The following is a 23,368-nucleotide window of genomic DNA, read 5'->3' as shown; positions in this document are numbered from 1 at the left end:
AGGGAGTGGAGTCTTTCTGGGCATATACTGAAATCTGGGCCCTGCTCTTTACTCTTGCCAATGGTAGTGTAGTCGCCCCAGAAGAGATAGTCTTATCCTAAGCACCTAGATTTCTGGGCACATTGTAATCACTGGAGCACTGATTCATAACTAAAGGTGACTCCTGTTCCTTCAGAATGAGGTCATTTGGAATTGTCTGGAGATAATTTTCATCATCACATTTGGAGGGGAGCTGCTAGCACTTGGTGAGTTGAAGGTAGGTATGTTGTTTAGCATTTTGCAATGCACAGGAGGATAGTTTCCATCACAAAGAGTGGTCTTATCCAAACTCTGTGTTTTGGGCAGCTTTTTCCTCCATTGTGACCAAAAGACCTGCAAAAAACAATTTTAGTAAGAAAAGTTTATTTGGCACTTAGACTTTCAGAGTTCTTAGTCTACAGATGGCTGATTTCCTTGTTCTGGGCCTGAGTTGAGGCAGAGGGTATGATGAAGAAAAGCAACTCAGAACATGACAATCGGGAGAAAGAGAGCTCTTCTCACCGAGGATAAAATATATACCCCAAAGGCACACCCCCAGTGACCCTCCTCCTCTAGCCACATCCTACCTGCCTATAGGTACTGCTCAGTTAATGTCTCTTAGTGGATGAATGCACTGATTAAGTTAAGCTCTCATAACTATGATTTCACCTGTAAATTTTCTTGCATTGTCTCACATGAACTTTTGGAAGACAACTAATATCTAAACTATAACACTGTGACTAGCGCAAGCGCAACAGTGGAGAACCCCAACCTTGGAGGAGGTTAATAAGAAGTTTGGGATTCTTCCTGACTTCAGTGAGGCTTAAATGAAGCTAGGAGCTTCTGGGCACCTCATGTTTCCTCCATATGATTCCTGTTTTGTAGGAATGCTCAAGAACTGAATTGAACAAGATAAAACAGGAGGGTTAATGAAAACGGTGATCATCTAGAAGCAGTGCAGCAGTTTAGAAGCAACAAATAAGAAGGAAAAGACAATAGATCTACACGAGGCTGGCACCCTGACCTAATAAAAATCTGACATCAAGTCAGATATTAGTCTGATGTCAAGTGACTATAAAAAGCATGTCCATAAAACTCTGTAGTCTGAAGCAGTCCCAGAAACATACTCGGAACAGTCATCAGTGATCATGATAATTGCCACAAGTGAATTTTTTAAAGAAAAATTTTGTTCCATATACTACTAGGAAGGCAAATATACATTAGAAAGGTCCCTGCCTCTACAAAACATTACAAGGCATACTAAAAGACTAAAAATACAGTTTGAAGAAATAGATCTAGGATTAGAACCACACATAAATGTGGCAGGGATGTGAGAATTAGTAATCTAGGAATTTCAAACCACTCTGATTATGTGGAAAAATATAATGGGAAAAATACAAAGGGCTCTAATGGAAAAATTCAGATAACATATATCAGATAAGTAATATAAGTAGATGAGTGAAAACTTAAAGAATAAAAATAGTAGAAATAAAATCACAGAAATGAAGAATGCCTTTGATGGTCATTAAATTTGAAGGAGAAATAAAGACTTCCCCTAATTGGGGGCGGGGGAGTTAAAATGATAAAAGTTCAGAGGAAAAGAAAATGATATAGGTCAGAAACTTGTTCCACATAAAGAGTAGTAGAGAAGGAATGAGACAGGACTTCTTGATTCTTTCCCTTGAGGTACTGGCACTATGCCCACTACCCAGAACCCCATCAATAATGCTAAATAATAAAGACACAGAGTATAATGCATTTTGACTGTAAAAAAATAAATTAGAAGTTGTTTTTTTTTTTTGGACACACACTCAGCAGTGGGATACCACAGTGGGCATAGTGAGTTCTGTGGCTTATTCAAGGAAGAAATCTATCCCAAAGACTGGGCAAAATTGTAAATAAGCAATGAAAATATTATGAATGCTATCTTCTCCTCTGCTTTAAGATGTTAGTAGTGTACCTTGTTGTGTCTTATGTAAGAAAATATCTTGTAGTATTGTGATGCCAGTTTTCAAATTATTTTGAGAATAATCCTTCAAAATTATAAAGGAATTATTTCAATTGTAAACATTATAAATTCTTTAAAACCCCCAAATTATTGTATTTTCAAACTAAAAAATGAGAAGGCTACTAAAAAATAAGAAGGCTACTAAAAAATGAGAAGGTTTAATTTACCTTATTGATAAATATTAATTTCTAAATCCACATAAACAAGAAGTCCTCTGGGGTTTTCTTCCTTTCTTTTTGAATTTTTTTTTTTGTTTTTAAACCAAAAAGCACAGCACGTGGCAGAGCAAAATAGCTTATAAATGGCCCAAGAAACAAAAAAAGAGAGGAAGATACTAGGGTCTCACAATCCCCCTTTGAGATTACGTCCTCAGTGACCTAAGGTTCTCTCATTGGACTGCATCTTTTAAAGGTCCACAGCACCTCCTAGTAGCACCACTCTGAGGACCTAGCCTTTAGCACATGGGAGTTTGGGGGACACTTAACATTGAAACCGTAGAAGATGCTAGCCTGAACATAAAAATTGAAGACTTTGGCATCAATAGTCTGTTTACTTATGCAAAAAAGCTTTTATTTATTTTTATTTATTTATTTTTATTGATTCTATTATTTTTTTTAAATATGCAAGGACAGTGGAATGCATTACAATCCTTATTACACATATAGAGCACAATTTTTCATCTCTGTATATAAAGTATGTTCATGTTAATTTATGCCAGTATATGTGTACTTTTTTTTTGCATTACAATTCTTAATACACATATATACCACAATTTTTCATATCTCTGTTTGTATATAAGGTATATTGACACCCAGTTCAAGTCTTCATACATGTACTTTGTATAATGATGACTGTCACATTCCACCATCCTTGCTAATCCCCTTCCCCCTCCCTTTCCCTCCCACCCCTCTTCCCTATCTAGAATTAATCTAATCCTCCCATGCTCTCCCTTCCTACCCCACTATGAGTCAGAGAAAACATTGGCATTTGTTTTTTTGGAATTGGCTGACTTCACTTAGCATTATCTTCTCCAGCGCCATCCATTTACCTGGAAATGTCATAATTTTGTTCTTTTTTAATGCTGAGTAATATTCCATTGTGTATAAATGCACTTTTTTTTTTTTTTTTTTATCCTTTCACCCACTGAAGGACATCTTGGTTGGCTCCACAGTTTAGCTATTGTGAATTATGCTGCTATAAACATGGATGTGGCTGTGTCCCTGTAGTGTGCTGTTTTTAAGTCCTTTGGGTATAGTCTGAGAAGAGGAATAGCTTGGTCAAATGGTGGTTCCTTTCCCAGATTTCCAAGGAATCTCCATACTGCTTTCCAAATTGGCTGTATCAATTTGCAGTCCCACCAGAAATGTATGAGTGTCCTTTTCCCCCACATCCTTGGCAACACTTTTTGTTTGTCTTCATAAGAGCTGCCATTCTGACCGGAGTGAGATGATATCTTAGAGTAATTTTGATTAGCATTTCTCTGATTGCTAGAGATGATGAGCATTTTTTCATATATTTGTTGATTGATTGAATATCCTCTTCTGAGAACTGTCTGTTCAAGTTCTTGGCCCATTTATTGATTGGGTTAGTTGTTTTTTTGGTGCTTAGCTTCTTGAGTTCTTTATATACCCTAGAGATTAGTGCTCTATCTGATGTGTGAGTGGGAGCAAATTTGTACCTCTCTGTTCACCTCACAGATTGTTTCTTTTGCTGAGAAGAAAAATCTTTTTAGTTTGAATCCATCCCATTTATTGATTCTTGTTTTTAATTCTTGTGCTTATAGGGGTCTTATTAAGGAAGTCGGGGCCTAATCCCACATGATGAAGATTAGGGCCTACTTTTTCTTCTATTAGACACAGAGTCTCTGGTTAAATTCCTAGGTCCATGATCCATTTTGAGTTAAGTTTTGTGCATGGTGAGAGAGAGGGGTTCAATTTTATTTTGTTGCATATGGATTTCTAATTTTCTCAGCACCATTTGTTGAAGATGCTATCTTTTCTCCAGTGCATGTTTTTGGCACTTTGTCTAATATAAGATAATTGTAATTTTGTGGGTTAGTCTTTGTGTTTTCTATTCTGTACCATTGGTCTACTGGCCTGTTTTGGTGCCAGTGCCATGCTGTATTTGTTACTATTGCTCTGTAGTATAGTTTAAGGTCTGGTATAGCGAAACTACCTGCTTCGCTCTTCCTGCTTAGAATTGCTTTAGCTATTCTGGGTCTCTTATTTTTCTAGATGAATTTCATGATTGCTTTTTCTAGTTTTATGAGGAATGCCATTGGGATTTTGATTGGAATTGCATCAAACCTGTATAGTGCTTTTGGTAGTATGGTCATTTTGATAATATTAATTCTGCCAATCCATGAGCAAGGTAGATCTTTCTATCTTCTATGGTCTTTGAATTCTCTCTTTAGGGTTCTGTAGTTTTCATTGTATAGATCTTTCACCTCTTTTGTTGATTCCCAAATATCTTATTTTTTTGAGGATATTGTGAATGGGGTAGTTTTCCTCATTTCCTTCTCAGAGGATTTGTCACTGATATACAGAAATGCCTTTGATTTATGGGTGTTGATTTTATATCCTGCTACTTTGCTGAATTCATTTACTAGTTCTAGACGTTTTTTGGTGGCGTTTTTTGGGTCTTCTAGGTATAGAATCATATCGTCAGCAAATAATTCTAATTTAAGTTCTCCTTTTCCTATACTTATTCCTTTAATTTCTTTTGTCTGTCTAATTGCTCTGGCCAGTGTTTCAAGAACTATGTTGAATAGAAGTGGTGGAAGAGGGCATCCCTGTCTTGTTGCAGATTTTAGAGGGAATGCCTTCAATTTTTCTCCCTTTAGAATGATGTTGGCCTGAGGCTTAGCGTAGATAGCCTTTATAGTATGGAGATATGTTCCTGTTATCCCTAGTTTTTCTAGTGTTTTGAACATAAAGGGGTGCTGTATTTTGTGAAATTCTTTTTCTGCATCTATTGAGATGATCATGATTCTTATCTTTAAGTCTATTGATGTGATGAATTATATTTATTGATTAAATCACCAAATGTTGAACCAACCTTACATCCCTGGGATGAATCCCACTTGATTATGTGCACAATCTTTTTGATATGCTTTTGTATTCGATTTGCCAGAACTTTATTGAGGATTTTTGCATCTATGTTCATTAGAGATATTGGTCTGAAGTTTTCTTTCTTTGAAGTGTCTTTATCTGGTTTTGGAATCAGTGTGATATTGGCCTTATAGAATGAGTTTGGAAGTACTCCCTCTTTTTCTATTTCCTGAAATAAATTGAAGAGTATTGGTATTAGTTCTTGCAAACAAGCTTTTATGGCAGCCCTCTTTATGCTACTCCAGAATTATTAAAGGTCCAAAAGTACAATGGCCTTATGGTAGAAGTGGAGAGCCTAGGAGTCATCGCTGGATACTGCCTTTTAATGGGTAGAACATTGCAGAAACAGGTGTAAGAGGATTACTTTTTATGTGTCTGTGGAATTCCTAATCTTTAACACCAGTGATAGAGGCACTTTATTTATTTGGTTCTGGAGTTTGAATCTAGGGTGCTTTATCACTGAGATACATCACTAATGTTTTTATTTTTTGTGCTATGGTCTCCACTAAGTTGCCAGGGCTGTCCTTGAACTTGTACTTTTCTGCTTCAGCCTCCTGAGTTGCTAGGATTCCAGGCATGCTCTATCATGCCCAGCTCGAGAGATGCACTTTAGGGGAAATCCTGAGGGACCTATGGGCAAATATGGGCCATAATGTAGAACTAAAGCTTTACATCAATTCACTTCCTGACTACCATGACCTCCAGCCTGACTGAGTTGATGCTGTGCATGGGCTATGAATGGAATGAGATTCAGGACTCATTTGTGGGCCAGGAATAAGATGAAGCCGGCTGTCAACTTTGGGACTGTGACACCTCAGCTGGAGTGGCCCACCACACCATGAAGCACCTGCCTTCTGCTGATCTTCAAAATTACTGCTGTCCTTCTTTACATTCAAGGTAGACCGTACAGTCTCTGTAGCCCTAAGCAACAAGCCTGCCATCCCTACCTTTATTTGGTTCTATAATAGGAAATTAGCATCTTGGGGAGGACTGGGAGTTAGGGTGGGAGGTCAACACCACAGACTTCCTGATAGTCCCTTCTTTGATCTAGAGATGAAGACTACCCACCCCCCAGCAGTTTCCCAGCCCTGTGACTGTCCCTTCCACTCATAGCACCCCTCAGCAGTGTTGGAGCCTCAGGTAATACCAGTTGTGCTCAAGGTTTATCTTTCAAAAGAAACCTCTTCCCTGCTGGACAACTCTGATCAGGACCAGTAGAACTTTCTGGAAGGTATGCATCTAACTTTTTCCTCTCTCATAGCAATGACTAGCAGGGGGCCACCTTCATCCACAGACACTTTAGTAGTGAAGAAAAGCTCAATAGGTTTGGTATATAAAGATTCATTATTTCATTATTTCCTAAGGGTAAAGAGCACTATAAATTTCGGGAGATATTTATAGGGACAGAGGGCTAATATTCTTATGGGAGATCTTAAACATCAACAAACATAAGCTTCATAAAAAGAATTCACGCAGTTAAAATGCAGAATGAACCCATTTATTTTACCCAAGACATTACTGTATATAAAATGAATTGTGCTGATGGGAGGTTGTGTTGTTAGAGCTTTCTACATGCCAGTTTGGTGGTAGTCAAATTTTAAATGTGTATCTTTAGTTCTCTTTGAATTTAATGCAAGGAAATAGTTGGGAAAATGGACAAAAATATTTTGTACAATAATGTTCATTGTTTTGTGTTATTGTAGGAAAAAAATTGAAAATCATCTAAATGTCAGTTGTAGAATAAGTGATTATATAATAAAAAACCAAGTAGCCATGGAAATGACGTAAATTTGTGTTTTAACAACATGGAAGTATGCCCATTATCTATTTATGTGTAAAAATCAGATTGTAAAGTGTATGTCTATCTAGTATGCTATAAATTTTTTTTTTTTTTTTTTAAAAAGAGAACACAGTACTGGGTATAAGCCAAAAAAGATCAAAAAGGGCCTAGTTATGAGTGATACTTTTAATTCTCCTCATACTATATAGAATTTTCATTAAGTTTATGCAATGGAAAACTATCCTTTTTATAACCAGAGTGGGAACGGTGAAGTTTTTTTGTAAGAGAGGCAGTAGAAGACAGGTGAGAATGGGCAGGGAGGCCCCCTTTGGTAGCTCTACACCAAAGGGGCCTGTAGGTAGGCGGAACCCAGTGCATGCTCTGCTAGAGGCAGGGGGGAGGGCGGGCAAGTGGGTGCACCTGGGGAACCGGAAAAGGGTGCAGCCATAGGCGTCTGTCTTTGGAAAGCGCAGTGGCTACTCTCTTCGCGGCAGCATGAAGTTTCGTGCCAAGATCACCAACAAGGGCTTTATAGAGCTCTTCATTCAGGTCAGTGGCACCATAGCAAAGCTGGCAAAGGTCTGCGTGCTCCGTGTGTGCCAAGACAAACTGTGCTTTGGTCCCACAGGCCCCAGGGCCACCCGAGAGGCCAGGCTGTGGTGCGAAGTGATGCGGGGAGCCTCCTTCTACCAGTTTAACATGGAAGGTGTTTCTGAAGATCTCAATGAGATTTATCTAGAGCTGGTATCAGAGCATTTGTACAGAGCTGTGAGAAGTGCAGGAAATGCTGCCTCCCTGAAAATCCAGCTGACCAACAAGCGTCGCCCCTGCCTCACAGTGGCCGTAGAGCTGGCATCGCGCACTGGGCACACCCATGTGATGGTCCATGATCTACCTGTGAGGGTGCTTCCCAGAAGATGGTGGAAAGAGTACCCAGAGCCCAGTATTCAAGTCTCTGATGTGAGTGTTTATCTGCCAGCTTTGAAGACCCTGAAGAGCATTGTGGAAAGGATGGCCAACATGGGTGATAACGTGCTGGTGGAAGCAAATCTAAATGGTAAAATGAACTTGAGTATAGAAACTGATGTAGTATCTATTAAAAGTTATTTTGAAAATCTTGGAAATCCTTTAAAGTCTGCTCATAGCGTGACCCAAGACAGAGACCCGGAGAACATGGTGCAAGTGCGGGTAGAGAATAGGAAACTTCTGCAGTTTTTTGAGGGACAGCAGATAAATCCCAAAACGGCCTTATGCAATATTTTGAGCAATACTCTTCTTCATCTTGTTTTGGTTCATGAAGACGTCTCTCTTCAGTATTTCATTCCTGCCTTATAAAAAATTCAACCAGCCTGGATTAAAAACAAAAACAAAATCACAAAATTTAGGATCTCTTCATAATTGAAATAGACCCTGAGTTAATTCAATTGAGTCTCTACCCTCAGTGGATTATGAGGGTATATGGTTCATTGAGAGCTTCCTTTGCAAAATTGATATTAAAGACAATCATTGGTGAAATAGATGGAAAAGAGATTGTAACAAAATAAATGGAAATACCTCTAAATCCTAAAACAATTTTGTCATTATTATAACATACTAATATGAAGAATGGTATTTTTCTCTTTTTAAAATAAAATAAACATTTTCTGAAAGACTTTGCTTAATCTAGAGAAGTCAGTATATTTAAAAATAAGGGTATTCATCCAGCATTTGTGTACATCACATTCTTTGTAAGAAACTGTATTTTGTTAAAGGAGATATTAGTGTACAGTTGGCCCTTGAATGGTAACTATGTGGGTCCACTTATATGCAGATTTTTTGTGTGTGTGTAGATTTGCGGCAATTTGAAAAATTCATAGAGGAGGTGCTTAGCCTATAAATATATTAAAAAATGAGGAAGAAAATGTCACAAATACATAAAATATATGTAGATAAGTCTTTTATCTTTTAGCACCATAAAATATCCATGAATCTATTGGTTACAATGAATGAAAACTTAAACACATAGATACCATACATGGTCCCATTTGTAGTTGATAGAAATATAAAGCTGAAGTATTACAACTGTATAAAATCAACTCTAGTATATTTTGTGTTACTGTAAATTTCATTTTAATCTCCTTTTTCTATTGGGAAGCTTAGAGTTATATACAGATTTTGCAGGGGTTGGCACTCATCAGGGGTTGGCACTAATAACCCCCATATTGGTTAAATAGTCAACTGTATGTTATTTTTGGATTTATGATCTATATAGTTTGAATTGCTTTTTATTAGGTTTATTTTTCATATGTATTGTATTCATATAATGAGTCAAGGAAATAGTTAAGTTTATGTGAACCAAGATGTTGCTTATGTAACTTTTGGATAAACCAAGTTTCCATTTGCTCCCCCATAGTAATGAGCTCCACTTAGGAAATAATTCTTTATCCTTTATTATTTTGAGAAAAAGGAGAAGAGATTTAAAAGGTTGGTATATTGATGGAATAATATCACATAATTGGTGATATTCTTTTATATTAAATTTTAGTTTAATTTTTTTAGTAGCTTGCTCAGTAAGATCCTGTATACCTTGGAAGTCTTTATTTTTGTATACTTAGTAAATTCCTGACTATATTTTAATCAGAAATGAATATTTACACATTAGTTTTGGTGGTAAGACAGTTAAATTTGTTTTGCTGGTTCCATCTGTGTTATTATGGAAGGAACACAAACATTGGACCTAGTCAAGTCAAATGAGCCCATTAATGTCTAAGCTGTGAAAAAATTGTTAAAAAGCCATTAAAAAATCCTCTTATCAGAATTTTCATATACTTTAAACATGAAAGTGAAAAACAAATGTTTTAACATAGAAAATTCTAAGCTCTGAAGTTTTTTTTTTTTTTCTGTTCTGTACCATAAACAGGACTTGCATTTATTTGTGGCATCTCTTCTTTCTTTTTTTGTTTTGGAGTGTTCAAGCTTTAGTTGTCATCTTTTATTTGACTGTTTCATCCTCTCTCCCCTCTGTTTTTTCCATTAGACTGCCAGTCTCTCTTTCTGTTTCTTCCTTTTTATGTATTTAAAGAAACTGAGGGAAATGAGAAATCTTATGGTTTGTGAAGTTTAATTTGGTGAATTTTTATAATTTAGTAATTCATGAACAGAAAGTGTCTGTCAAAAGTTTTATAGCCTAGTCTATGCAGTGGAACTTTTGAAAAAGGGAAGGATAAGTTTTTTTTTCAACTTGGGTTATTTACTAAGCTAGAGATAATTTGGTTATTTACTAAGCTAGATTATGGAAATAGCAAAAGGCCATCTAAATAGCTCTTGAAAGTTCATATCATTCTAATGGTAGTCAAAAAATTTTATAAAATATAAATTTAAAATAACAACGTTCTTATAGGTTTTTAGTTTGTGAAAAGCTAAGAAGGGTTCATTTCCATATTTATACATTAGTTATTGAGTTTAAATGCTTAATTCTATAAGACTCTATTAGAAACAGAAACCGAAAGATGCCTTAGAGATGATATCATCCAATCACCGTATTTGTAGTTGAGGAAACAGTTTCACAGAACATCAGAGTGACCAGGGGCGTTTGACTAAGCCAAGATCTATTTTAGAAACCAGTCTCCAAACTCTTCATAGATCTTTATGTTTTGAGCTTATTCTATCAAGCCTTAATTCAGTTTGGAGATACTTATATTAAGATGAATCTATAGTACTTTGTGAATGTACCACTTACCTAAAAAGGCAAAATTACATTAAAACAATCTCAAATGTTTTTTGAAGCGTGTTGCCATATTGCTTTTGTTTGATGATGTCTTTGTTTTTTCCGGTGGAATGAAATTATTTGCCACAAAATGATACTTCTAGGTGAGTGCAGTGGTGCACACATGTAATCTCAGTGGCTTGGGAAGCTGAGGCAGGAGGATTGCAAGTTCAAAGCCAGCCTCTGCAACTTCGTGAGGCCTTAAGCAATTTAGGGAGACCCTATCTCAAAAAATAAAATGGGTGGGGGATGTTGCTCAGTGGTTAAGCACCTCTGGGTCCAATCCCTGGTACCAAAAGAGGGTAAAAGATACTTATACAGAAAACAAGTCTCATATTTTTTTTAAAAAAAAGGTATCAGGTTTATAAATTATTTCAGCTTCTCTCATTTGTGTCTTTCAGGGAGACACTACTACTGAGAAGCAAGGAAACACTGTGCCTTTTATGTTTCACTCTTATCTACAGAAAATAAATCATTGACAAAATGTATTAAAGTTGTTCTTTATATCCCAAAGTGGACATCTCAATATAAATATTATTGTCCTAGTAGATATCATTTGCTAAAAGCTGTAGTAAGCTTATCTACATAACAGACTTGTATTTCTTTCAATTGTTCTTGAGTGTATGTTTAGTATGTGAATAGGTTACCAATATAAAAAAAAATCAGACAAGTGTCTGTTAACTGATTCATTCCTATAAGGATGCTCCTAGTTCTGTTTATTCCAATTCAGGTCAGACAGTTGAAAAATACTTGGTAAATTAACATGATTCTTTTATGAGAGCAATAAGAAATTATTTATTTGTGATTTTTAATAAAAACATTACCTCGAGTGTAGTATATTTTTAACTGGAAGAGTGTTGAGAAATCTCTATTATTAATTCCACAAATAAAAGTGCATACTTCGGCAGGCAGTGGCTACAACAGTATAAAAAAGCATATTCTTGTATTTCTAAATTAAATAGCTTACTGGTCTTCCTTAAAGTATGATTTGTCCTTGGTTAAGGAAATAGGTGGTAAGGAAATAGATATTATTTTTGCATATGAACAGCTAGATTTTTACCTGCCTCCTAGTTTGTGTGTCTGGTATAGACCTATACTCTTCAAAGTAGATCACACTTTTTGATTCATCACTCTCAGACATTATTATCATCATCATTATTATTTTCCCAGGTATTACTTTATTTTATTTGGATAAACTTTGAGGGTAAAGTAGTTAGGAATATGACCCTTGATAAATGACTGCAAATGGATTTTGAAAATTGAGAGTGAATTAGAAATGCTCTGTTAGTTTTTAGTTTTGCCTTGAGACCAGAGGTATTCTAATTTCACATCAGAATGAGCCAGAGCCACAGATTACTGAGAAACAGCCAAAGTTCTTATCTCATTTGTCATATATACAAAGGACCTCATGGTACACAAGGTAGTATAGAAGAGTGATATTAGACTCTTTGAATCAGGAAACCAAGGTCTGTTTTAAAGCTAATAAAGTGTGTGACTTTGTAAAGGTCATTTGACATCTCTGAGTTACATTTTCTTCAGATGACAAGACTAAATATTAATTGGATCAAGTCTCTTTTGGCTCTGATTGTGTGAATACCAGCCTGTACTCTTCTGGTAATCAAAACTGTCATTTTCAAAGATTGTTGTTAGTCTGATATTTCTAGTAATCACTAGTAATCATCTTTTCTATAATATTAATGTCACTGGTAATTACTGATAGTTGTCATACTACTGTTTCTCTGGAAACAAGGGGAACAGAGAATTTCTACTTGAAAATTTGGTTCTTTATGTGAACTAGACCAGATACTGAAAGTAATCCACTGAAGCCACATGCTTACCCAATTTGTGTTGTACAATTGAGGTCACAACTTAATAGTGCCAGCAAGATAATTACATCACTACTCATTGAGGGCCTACTTTTCCATGCCAATTGAAGGAAGCATTTTCCTTTGTTCAGAGTTGGTTTGTAGGTATTAATTAATGAAGCAGGTTAATTATCCAACCTTTTCTTAGTATTTCCCTGCAATTCTTATAGTATCTTTAGGGCAACATAATGTCTATTTGTTTAAATGGTTGTTAGAACTTTGTGGCCAAATGTCTTTTCAGTTCCATGAAATTTTATTTTATTTTTTTTTTGTGCTGGGGATTGAACTCAGGTGCACTCAATCACTGAGCCACATCCCCAGCCTTATTTTGTATTTTGTTTAGAAACAAGGTCTCAACTGAGTTGCTTAGTGCCTTGCTTTTTGCTGAGGCTGGCTTTGAACTCTCCATCCTCCTGTCTCGGCCTCCCGAGCCACTGGGATTACAGGCATTTGCCACCATGCCTGGCGAATTTTTTTTAATATGTTACCTGGATTTCACATTTATCAATTTATAATAGTTCTCAGACATGTACTCAAAACAAACTTTTCACTCTTCTCTGCATTTAGAAGCATGTTTAAAGGGTTAACAATAGAATGTCTCCTTAAAGGAATATTTACTTCTAAAGCTTTATGTAAGCTTAACTATTAAATCATCTAGTATGTCTATTATTTAAAATTAGTTTATTGAGCCAGGTACAGTGGCACATACCTGTAATCCCTGTGGCTTGGGAGGCTAAGGCAGGATGATCAGGCATTCAAAGCCAGCCTCAGTAAAAGCAAGGCACCTTGCTGAGACCCTGTCTCAAATAAATACAAAATAGGGCTGGGGATGTAGCTCAGTGGCCGAGTGCTCTTGAGTTCGATCCCTGGTACCACCCCACAAAAAGTTTCATTTGTTGATTGCTTGTGCATTTTGCTGTTATCAAATGTTAAAAATATTTGTTTTATGATTTCCGATTAATAGTTGGATTTCTGTGTTGATTTATAGAATATTAAAATGTGATATATTTATGTTTCAAAAGAATACCAAAGAATAATTTTTGGTAACTTTTTATTTTTATGTAACTTAAGAATTAAAGAAAACTTTTAGGAATATTAAAAGTAACTAACTCCTGTAAACTCTTTAATGTTGGTAAATAACCCTTGAAAACCTTTTAATCAGACCCTGTTATAGTTTAGATATGCAGTGTTCCCTAAAAGCTCATGTGTGAGAGAATTTTCAGAGATGAAATGATTAGAATATAAGAGGTTTATCCACTGATAAGGATTAATGGGGCAGTACCTGTTGTCATGTAGGGTCTGGCTGGAGGAAGTAGAACACTGGGGCTGTGCCTTTGTGGTTTAGATTTTGTCCTGGGTGAGTGCAATTTCCTGCCATGGTTGCCATGTTCTGAGCTGCTTTCCTCTACTGTACCCTTCCTCTCTCTACTATATCCTTCCTCCCTGACGTTCTGCCTCACCTCAGACTCAGGGTCATGGTCTACTGAACCAGCCAAAATAACCTTTTTCTCCTCTACATTGATCTTGATGGGTGTTTTGTTTATAGCAATTCAAAAGCTGACTAAAACACCCATCAGTTGTTTACTTTTTGTCCTGTTGGCTTTATTCCATCCATCTATCTGTGTGTTTTTTTTTCCCGAAGCATTTGAGAATGAGGTGTGCACATCTCTTCTTCATTCTGAATACTTTAGTATGTACTTATTAAAAAAAGAGCAGGACTGGGGATGTGGCTTAGTGTCAGAGCATATGCCTAACATGCGTGATACTGTAGGTCTGATCACCAGCACAGCAAAAATAATTAAATATATTTAAAAAGAACAATAGTACATATTACTAAGCACAGTTATTAAACTTTAAATAGATTGTAATCTATTGTTATTAATTTTTTTGATGCTCAAATAATCTCATATTTGGACAGTAGGAGGAGGTCTTTCAATCTAGCTCCTATATTCTTTTGACATATCTCCATTATTCCTTGAGTACTTCCTTACTGGGTCAAGAAAATATTTCATGCTTAACTTGTATATGTCCTGCCTTGCCCCTCAGATGAACTATTTATCCATGGTTCCTTTTAGAGAACTATGGTGATTAAAAGGTAGATACACTCATTACTCTTGTTATTATTGCTGCTTATTTCTCTCAGTGTAGAGTTGGAAATAAGTCCTCCTCCACATCTACCAAATCTATTGGTTTATAGTAGGGGAAGGAGAATCTACTCACCCCCAACCCCCAACCATTCCTGGTTCTTATGTGGGCTCTTTGGTTGGATTAACCAAATTAACACAATAATTTATTAACAAGAGAAAAAGCACACTAGTTTTATTAATTTTACATGTACAAGAGAGTGAAGTCAAAATAAATGACCAATTGATGTTTATTTGCATTTTAGATGCAGAACAATAAATTTGTGAAGAAGTTATAAGACAAATGGACAAATGAATATGTGGACTAGGGTAGTAAATTCTGGGGATGGTACTAAGAGGTATATGGGGGCTAGGGTAGAAGCTAGTGGAAGATAAGTGTTACTTTGAAGAGTTTTTTTTTTTAATATTTATTTTTAAGTTGTAGTTGGACACAATACCTTTATTTAATTTATTTTTATGTTGTGCTGAGGATGGAACTCAGGGCCTCATACGTGCTAGGCAAGCACTCTACCGATGAACCACAACCCCAGCCTGAAGAGGCATCCTTTCTTTGTTGGATCTAAGGAGGAAAGCATTTCACCATTAAGTATGATTTTTCCCGTGTTCAGTCTCCTTCCAATTGTTTTTATTGGATTGAGGAGATATCATCCAATCCTAGTTGAAGATTTGTGTGTGTGTGTGTGTGTGTGTGTGTGTGTACACAAGAGGTGTTCAACCACTAAGCCACATCTTCAACCCTTTTTTATTTTCAGACAGGATCTCGCTAAGTTGTGTAGGGCCTTGCAAGTTGCTGAGGCTGGCTTTGAAATTGTGATCCTCCTGCCTCAGCCTCCAGAGCTGCTGGGATTTCAGACAGGCATGTGCCACTGTACCCTGTGAGGATTTTTAATCATGAATGGGTGTTGGGTTTTGTGAAAGGCTTCTTTTACCGCTGTTTAGATAAGCATATAATCTTTTTTCTTTTAATGTGGTGGCTTACAGTGATTCATTTCTGAAAGCTGAAACTGTCCTTTCATGACTGGGAAAAACCTGTTTTATGAAATAATTTATGTAGGTTTATTATTCTTCCTTAAATGTTGGTTAGAATTCATCAGTGAAACCATCTGGTTTTCTTTGTAAGACAGTTTTGATGATGAATTCAATTTGTTTAGTAAATATGAAGTTACTGAGATTTTCTATTTCATTTTGTTTGATTATCATGACTTGTCCTTTCAAGGAATTTTTTAGTTCATCTAAAAATTATTGTGAAATTCATTGGTATAAAGTTGTTCATAATATTCCTTTATTTTTCTTTAAGTGTCTTTTATATCTGTAGTTATCCCTGATTTCATTCTGACATTGGTGATTATCTTGTGTTTTTTTTTTTTTTAAGAGTTTTGCTAGAACTTATCAATTGTATTAATTTTTGGTGATTAACTTTGGACTTTAATTTTTTTTTCTATTCCTTTTTATTTTATTGATTTCCACTCTATATTATTTTCCTGTTTCTGCTTCCTTTTTCTGCTGTCCCCTATCCCCTTACTTTGGCTTTATTTCTAGTTTCTTTTAAAGAAGTTTTAAAAAAACTTTTTTTTTTTTGGTGTCCCTCAAATTTTGATATATTTTGGTATTCAGTTCAAAATAATTAAAAAAACAATTTTTTTTTTGTATTTGTAGATTGGACAGAATGCCTTTATTTTATTTGTTTATTTTTATGTGGTGCTGAGGATAAAACCCAGTGCCTCACTCATGCTAGACAAGTGCTCTGCCACTGAGCTACAGCACCAGCCCTCAAAATAATTTTTTTTTCATTTTGAGTTCTTCTTTGACCATTATTTAGAAGTATGTTGTTTAATTTGCAAATACTTAGATACTTTTTTAGATGTTGTATCGATTTTTTAAAAAAATTAAGTAATTAATTTTAATTAGATATATTTAACAGCAGAATGAATTTTGATTCCTTGAATACAATTGCAGCACATATGGTTGTACATGATGTAATGTCACACCATATGTGAAGTCATACATGTACCTAGGATAATGATGGCCATCTCATTCCACTATCTTTCTTGCCCTCACTCACCTTTTGTTCCCTTCTTCCCCTTTGTCCAATCAAAGTTCCTCCATTTTCCCCATTCCTCCCCGCTCCCTGTTATAGATCAGCATTCACTTATCAGAAAGAACATTTGGCCTTTGGTGTTTTGGGATTGGCTTACTTTGCTTAGCATGATATTCGCCAACTCCATCCATTTACCTACATGTGCCATAATTTTATTCTTTTTTAATGCTGAGTAATATTCCATTGTGTATATATGCCACAGTTTCTCTATTCCCTTCATCTGTTGGAGGGCATCTAGGTTGCTTCCACAGTTTAGCTATTATGAATTGAGCTGCTACGAACACTGATGTGGTTGCATCACTATAGTATTTTAAGTCCTTTGGGTATAGAATGAGCTGGGTAAAATGGTGGTTCCAGTCCAAGTTTTCTAAGGAATCTCCATACTGCTTTCTAGATTGGTTGTACCAATTTTCTGTCCCATCAGCAATGTATGAGTGTGCCTTTTCCCCCATATCCTCAACAACATTTACTGTTGTCTGTATTCTTGATAACTGCCATTCTGACTGGCGTGAGATGAAATCTTAGTTTTGATTTGCATTTCTCTAATTGCTAGAGATGTTGAACATTTTTTCACATATTTGTTGATGAATGTATATCTTCTTCTGAGACGTGTCTGTTCAGCTCCTTAGCCCATTTATTGTTTGGGTTGTTTGTTTTTTTGGTGTTAAGTTTTTTGAGTTCTTTATATATCCTGGAGGTTAGTTCTGTATCTGACATGTGGTGAAAATTTGCTCCCAAATTGTAGTCTCTCTGTTTACCTCATTGAATGTTTCTTTTGCTGAGAAGAAGCTTTTTAGTTTGAGTTCATCCATTTTATTAATTCTTGGTTTTGTTTCTTGCACTTTAGGAGTCTTATTAAGGAAGTCAGGGCCTAATCTGCTATGATGAAGATTTGGGCCTAATTATGGCCATTTTGACAATATTAATTTTCCCTATCCAGGAACATGGGGGATCTTTCCGTCTTCTAAGGTCTTCTTCAACTTCTTTCTTTAGTGTTCTGTAGTTTTCATTGTAGAGGTCTTTTTACCTCTTTTGTTAAGTTTGATTCTCAAGTATCTTATCTATCTATCTATCTATTTATTTTTTGAGGCTATTGTGAATGGGTAGTTTTCCTAATTTCTTTTTCAGAGGATTCATCACTGATGTATAGAAATGCATTTGATTTATGAATATTGATTTTATATTCTGCTACTTTGCTGAATTCATTAATTAATTCTAGAAGTTTTCTAGTGAAGTTTTTTTGGAATCCTCTAAGTATAGAGTCATGTTGTCAGCAAATAATGGTAGTTTGAGTTCTCTTCCTCTCTGTATCCCTTTAATTTCTTTAGTCTGTCTGATTGCTCTGGCTAGAGTTTCAAGGACTGTTGAATAGAAGTGGTGAAAGGGCATCCCTGTCTTGTTCCAGTTTTTAGAGGGAATGCTTCTGATTTTTCTCCATTTAGAATGATGTTGGCCTTGGGTTTAGCATAGATAGCTTTTACAATGTTGAGGTATGTTCCTATTATCCATGGTTTTTCTAGTGTTTTGAATATGAAAGGGTGCTATATTTTGTCAAATGCTTTATCTGCATCAATTGATATAAGTCTATTGATGTGAGAATTATATTTATTGATTTCTATATGTTGAACCAATCTTGCATCCCTGGAATGAACCCCACTTGATCGTGGTGCACTATTTTTAAAATGTTTTTGTATGTGATTTGCTAGAATTTTACTAAGAATTTTTGCATCAATGTTAATCAGGGATATTGGTCTGAAATTTTTTTCCCTTGATGTGTCTCTTCTTGTTTTTGGTATCAGGATGATACTAGCTTTGTAGATTTGATTTTGGAAGGGTTCCTTCCTTTTCTGTTTCATGGAATAATTTGAGGAGTGTTGGCATTAATTCTTCTTTATAGGTTTTATAGAACTCAGCTGTGAATCTGTCTGGTCTCGGGCTTTTCTTGGTTGGTAGGCTTTTGATGGTATATTCTATTTCCTTGCTTGAAATTGATCTATTTAAATTGTGTATGTCCTTTTGACTCAGTTTGGGTTGATCATATGCCTCTAGAAATTTGTCGGTGTCTTCGAGGTTTTCTTTTACTGGAGTATAAATTTTCAAAATAGTTTCCAATTGTATTCTGTATTTCAGTAGTGTCTGTCGTGAAATTTCCTTTTTCATCAAAAATTTTAGTAATTTGAGTTTTCTCCCTCCTTCTTTTCGTTAGAGTGCCTAATTTTATTTATTTTTTCAAAGAACCAGCTTTTTATTTTGTCAATTTTTTGAATTATTTCTTTAGTTTCAGTTTCATTGATTTCTGCCCTGTTTTTATTGTTTCCTGTCTTTTACTTTTGGTGTTGGTTTGTTCTTCTTTTTCTAGGGCTTTGAGCTGTAATGTCAGGTCGTTTATTCGTTGACTTTTCCTTCTTTTAATGAATGAACTTCATGCAATGAAATTTCCTCTTAGCACTGCCTTCATAGTGTCCCAGAGATTTTGATAAGTTGTATCGGAGTTCTCATTTACCTCTAAGAATTTTTTTTTAATCTCCTCCCTGGTGTCTTCTGTTATCTATGCATCATTCAATAGTGTGTTGTTTAGTCTCCAGGTGTTGGAGTAGCTTCTTTTTAAAATTTTATCATTGATTTCTAATTTTATTCCATTATGGTCTGGGTAGTATCTCTGAATCCAATCCCATTTTATTTTTATTTTTTGAGCCCTGTAACTTGCAAATGCTAGGCAAGTGCTCAACCACTTGATATCCCTATCTCATTTTAAAATTTTATTTTGAGACAGAGTGTTGCTAAAATTCTCAGACTGACTTGGAACTTGTGATCCTCCTGCCACAGCCACCCAAGTACCTGGGATGAGCCAACATGCTTTTGGGTTTTTATGGAGGTTTTCTTACATAGGCATAATTGGTTAAGTTACTGACCATTGATTATCAACTTACCCTTCAGCCCTTCTACCTGGATTGGAGGTTGGGGAGTTGGGACTTTCATGCCTGTGCTTTCCAGTTACCAGCTCCCATCCTGAAGCTATCTAGGGCCCCAAGGCATCCGTCACATCACTATCATACATATTAAAGTCACTTTTATGGATATAGAGATTCCAAGGGTTTTTCAAAGAAAGGGTGCATCTCAATAAAAAACAAAACAAAACAAAACAAACAAACAAACAAAAAAAACCCTCTTCCGATTCTATTCATCAATGAGAGGCGAAACTGATTTGACCATGATTTTGAAAACAAATTTGCTTGACCCAATTTCTGTTGTCCATAGGAACCATAAGGATTTGAAAACATCATCGGATCTAAGTGTTTAAAGCAGGGCAGTTAGTACAAATTTGTAAGTAGGACTTCTGTTAGCTTATGCCATAGACATCACCCAGCCACTTGTATAATATGTATATATAGTTACAGTGCTAAATGGCTAACAGCAGATTTTTGAGAGAGTGCTGCATCAGTAAAGTGTCAGTTGCCACCTCAGTCTCCCTGATTTATAGGTTCCTGACACTGTCTGTATTCCTTTCTCTTTTTTTTGCCTCCCATCGGGTGAACTTTTTATGCACAGATATTTTGTAATATATTAAATTTTTTTCTTTCAGTTTGTAAAAATGGAAAGTGGAGATCGGAAAATTAAATATTTCCTGTTAATACACACACACACACACACACACACACACACATATATTTAAAGAATATATATATATATATATATATATATATATATATATATATTCTTCAAAACTCTTCAAAGTAACACTTATCTTGCATTAACTTCTACCCTGGCCCCCCTATATCTCCTAGTCACATTCCTAGAATTTACTACCCTAGTCCAGATATTCATTTGTCCTATCACTTCTTCACAAACTTATTGTTTTGAGTCTAAAAGAAAAGAAACTGTGATGGAAGCCAGATATATATTTCACAGGCATTGTTAACTTGGTTTGACTCAGACTTTAAACTCTTATCTTCCCTGTGGTGTGCAGCAGCTGAAATCACTGCTCCTGTCTTTGTGCTTCAAGTTGTTGCTCTCTACTGGACTCTCTGCTCTACATCCTGTGCACGTGCAGATCAGGGTCAGACCAGGAAGTTTGTAATACTCTTTCTGCTCCTATGGCTTCCTCCTCACCAGGGTTTTCTTTCTTTTTCTTTAGCTGGTTTCTTAGCTCAAAACTCCATATGCTAACTTGTTGAACCATAAGATTAGGACTTTGGTTTTCTGATTTGTGTTTCAGGTTCCTTGGGCTTATTGGACTGAGTATTCTCTTAGATGAAAATTGAGTGTCCAGTTGAATGATTTTGAAGTTCTCTGAAGTAGTATTGTAACCTTTATATTCATCTTGAAACTTACCTGAGAATATTTTTACTTGTTTTTTTTTTAAAAAACAGCTTTATTCACATACTGTGAAATTCACTCATTTAAAGTGTACAGTTCAGTGCTCTTTAATACAACAAAGCTGTGCAGTCATCACCACAATAAATTTTAGAACTTTATCACAACATGAAGAAATCCCATAGTCATAAGTACTTAGTCTCTATTTCTTTCACCTATACTCCTTTTTTTTGACCCCTTGGCAACTGCTAATCTTTCTGTGGATTTGCCATTCCAGATATTTGTGCATCTCTGGAATCATTAAATATGTGGTCTTTTACAACTGGTTTCTTTTAATTTGCACAATATTTTCAATGTTCATGTATTTTGCAGCATGTATCAGTAATTTCTTTCCTTTTTTAATGCCAAATAATATTCCATTGTGTGAATGTTCCACATTTATATATGTACTTTTATCAAGCAGTGGACTTGGATTGATTCTACTTTTTGACTATTATTAATACTGCTAAGAACATTCAAGAAGAAGTTTTTGTATGGATACACAATTTTTTTTTTCTCTAGCTAGTAGTAGAATTGGTGAGATTATAGTAAATCTTATGTTTAGCCTTTTTGAGGAACTGCCAACTATTTTCCAAAGTGGTTACATATTTTACATTCCCACCAGCAATATACAAGCTTCCAATTTTTCCATTTCCTTGCCAATTCATTATTACTTAGCCTTTTTGATAGCCATAAGAGTATGGATATGAAGTGGTATCTTATTCTAGTTTTGATTTGCATTTCCCCATTTGCTAATTATATTGGACATCTTTTCCTGTGATTTTTGGCCATTTTTTGTGTCTCCTGCAGAGAAATGTCTGATTTTAGAAATGGGCAAAGGATCAAACAAACATTTCTCCACAGGAGACATAAAATAACTATATTAAATTTTCCTATCTATGCCTTTTCATTTATTAGGTCTTTAGTTTCTTTCAACAGTGATTTGTATCCTCTTCTGTAAAATTTAATCCTGAATATTTTATTCATTTTAATGCTATAATATTTGTATGTTTACTCATGACTTTTTTAAAAAAATGTATCTCACTTCTAATATTTTTCCTAATTCCTCTCTCCCCTTTCTTATCCTGTATTGTTACTTCTGTTCTTTATTCCAGCATTCCTTTGATAGCATAAAATGTTTAGAAAATTTTGACTTTTTTCTTGACATAGAGCATGTTTATTTTATATCAGGAACTCCATGACAGATACTGGAAATATAGAATCGATTAAACATTTTGTGTTGTCAAAAAGATACAAATACATCATCTCAGATTTAACCTAGTAACTATTATAATTATGTAGCAGTACCATGAAAGGAGTCTAAAAAGGTCTCTCTTACAGAAGGTAACATTTAAGCTTGACTCAAAATATTACGGGTTTTTTTTTTAATATGTGACAGCAGAATGCATTATATTATAATTCTTATTACACATATAGAGCACAATTTTTTATATCTCTGGTTGTATACATAATATATTCACACCAATTCGTGTCTTCATTCCTGTACTTCGGATAATAATGATCATCACATTCCACTATCATTGCTCTATGACTGAACTACAACCCCATCCCGAATGGTTGGCTTTTGATTCTGATAGAAAAATTCTTTTTGATTTGGGGGGCTGCTATGGGATAGGACAGGACTCAAGAGAACCTGGAATTGTCTCATTGTTTTTTCTGAATGACTGGTAATGCTGTTGTTTTGTTTGAGCTAAAGAAATGGGCATGATGGTTACATTTTATCCTAAGCCATTTCTCCAGAGGAAGTTGGGTGCTTTTACTTTGTTCAAAATCCCAGCTTTCTAAGCACATAGTCATTCTGGCATGGACAGAATCAAATCTTACTGGTATAAATACAGGTATGACAGTCTGAGGGACTCATGAATTACAAAGCCACTCCCAATTACTTGAAAACTCCAAGGATTTAAAATCTGTTTCCTAGAAATAGGGACTAAAGCCAAACACCTGATTATATAATGTAATCCAAACTCATTTAGCTCTCTTCTGGCATTCATCTCCTAATTTCTATGTATTTTTTGGTCTAATCTGCCATTTCCTGATAGTTAATTTTAGACATTAAGCTATCAATCTCCTATTATAGTATATAAAATATGATCACTTCCTTTCCCTTTTTACTACTCTCTCCTGTTCCCAAACACATATCTGCCAATTGTGGCCTTATTACGACTTTGGTTAAACCAATGGTCAATTCCTTCAATACTAGCGCTCTGTAAACCTTGTTTCTTT

At 35.4% G+C, this 23,368-nt stretch overlaps 2 protein-coding genes across 3 annotated transcripts in view; both read left to right on the top strand.

Annotated features, from left to right (window-relative positions):
* The window catches only part of Exoc2 (exocyst complex component 2), a 197,043-nt gene that overhangs the window by 17,337 nt on the left and 156,338 nt on the right, over window positions 1–23,368 (top strand). The window lies entirely within an intron of this gene.
* Hus1b (HUS1 checkpoint clamp component B) lies at window positions 7,412–8,251 on the top strand. Its single transcript, XM_026398923.2, has one exon. The coding sequence runs from the start codon at window positions 7,412–7,414 to the stop codon at window positions 8,249–8,251; it is 840 nt and encodes a 279-aa protein (XP_026254708.1).

The sequence above is a fragment of the Urocitellus parryii genome, chromosome 8 (genome assembly GCF_045843805.1).
Source record: "Urocitellus parryii isolate mUroPar1 chromosome 8, mUroPar1.hap1, whole genome shotgun sequence".
Classification (NCBI taxonomy): domain Eukaryota; kingdom Metazoa; phylum Chordata; class Mammalia; order Rodentia; family Sciuridae; genus Urocitellus; species Urocitellus parryii.
The sequence above is the reverse complement of the archived record's forward strand: the minus strand, read 5'-3'. Positions and strand labels throughout refer to the sequence as shown.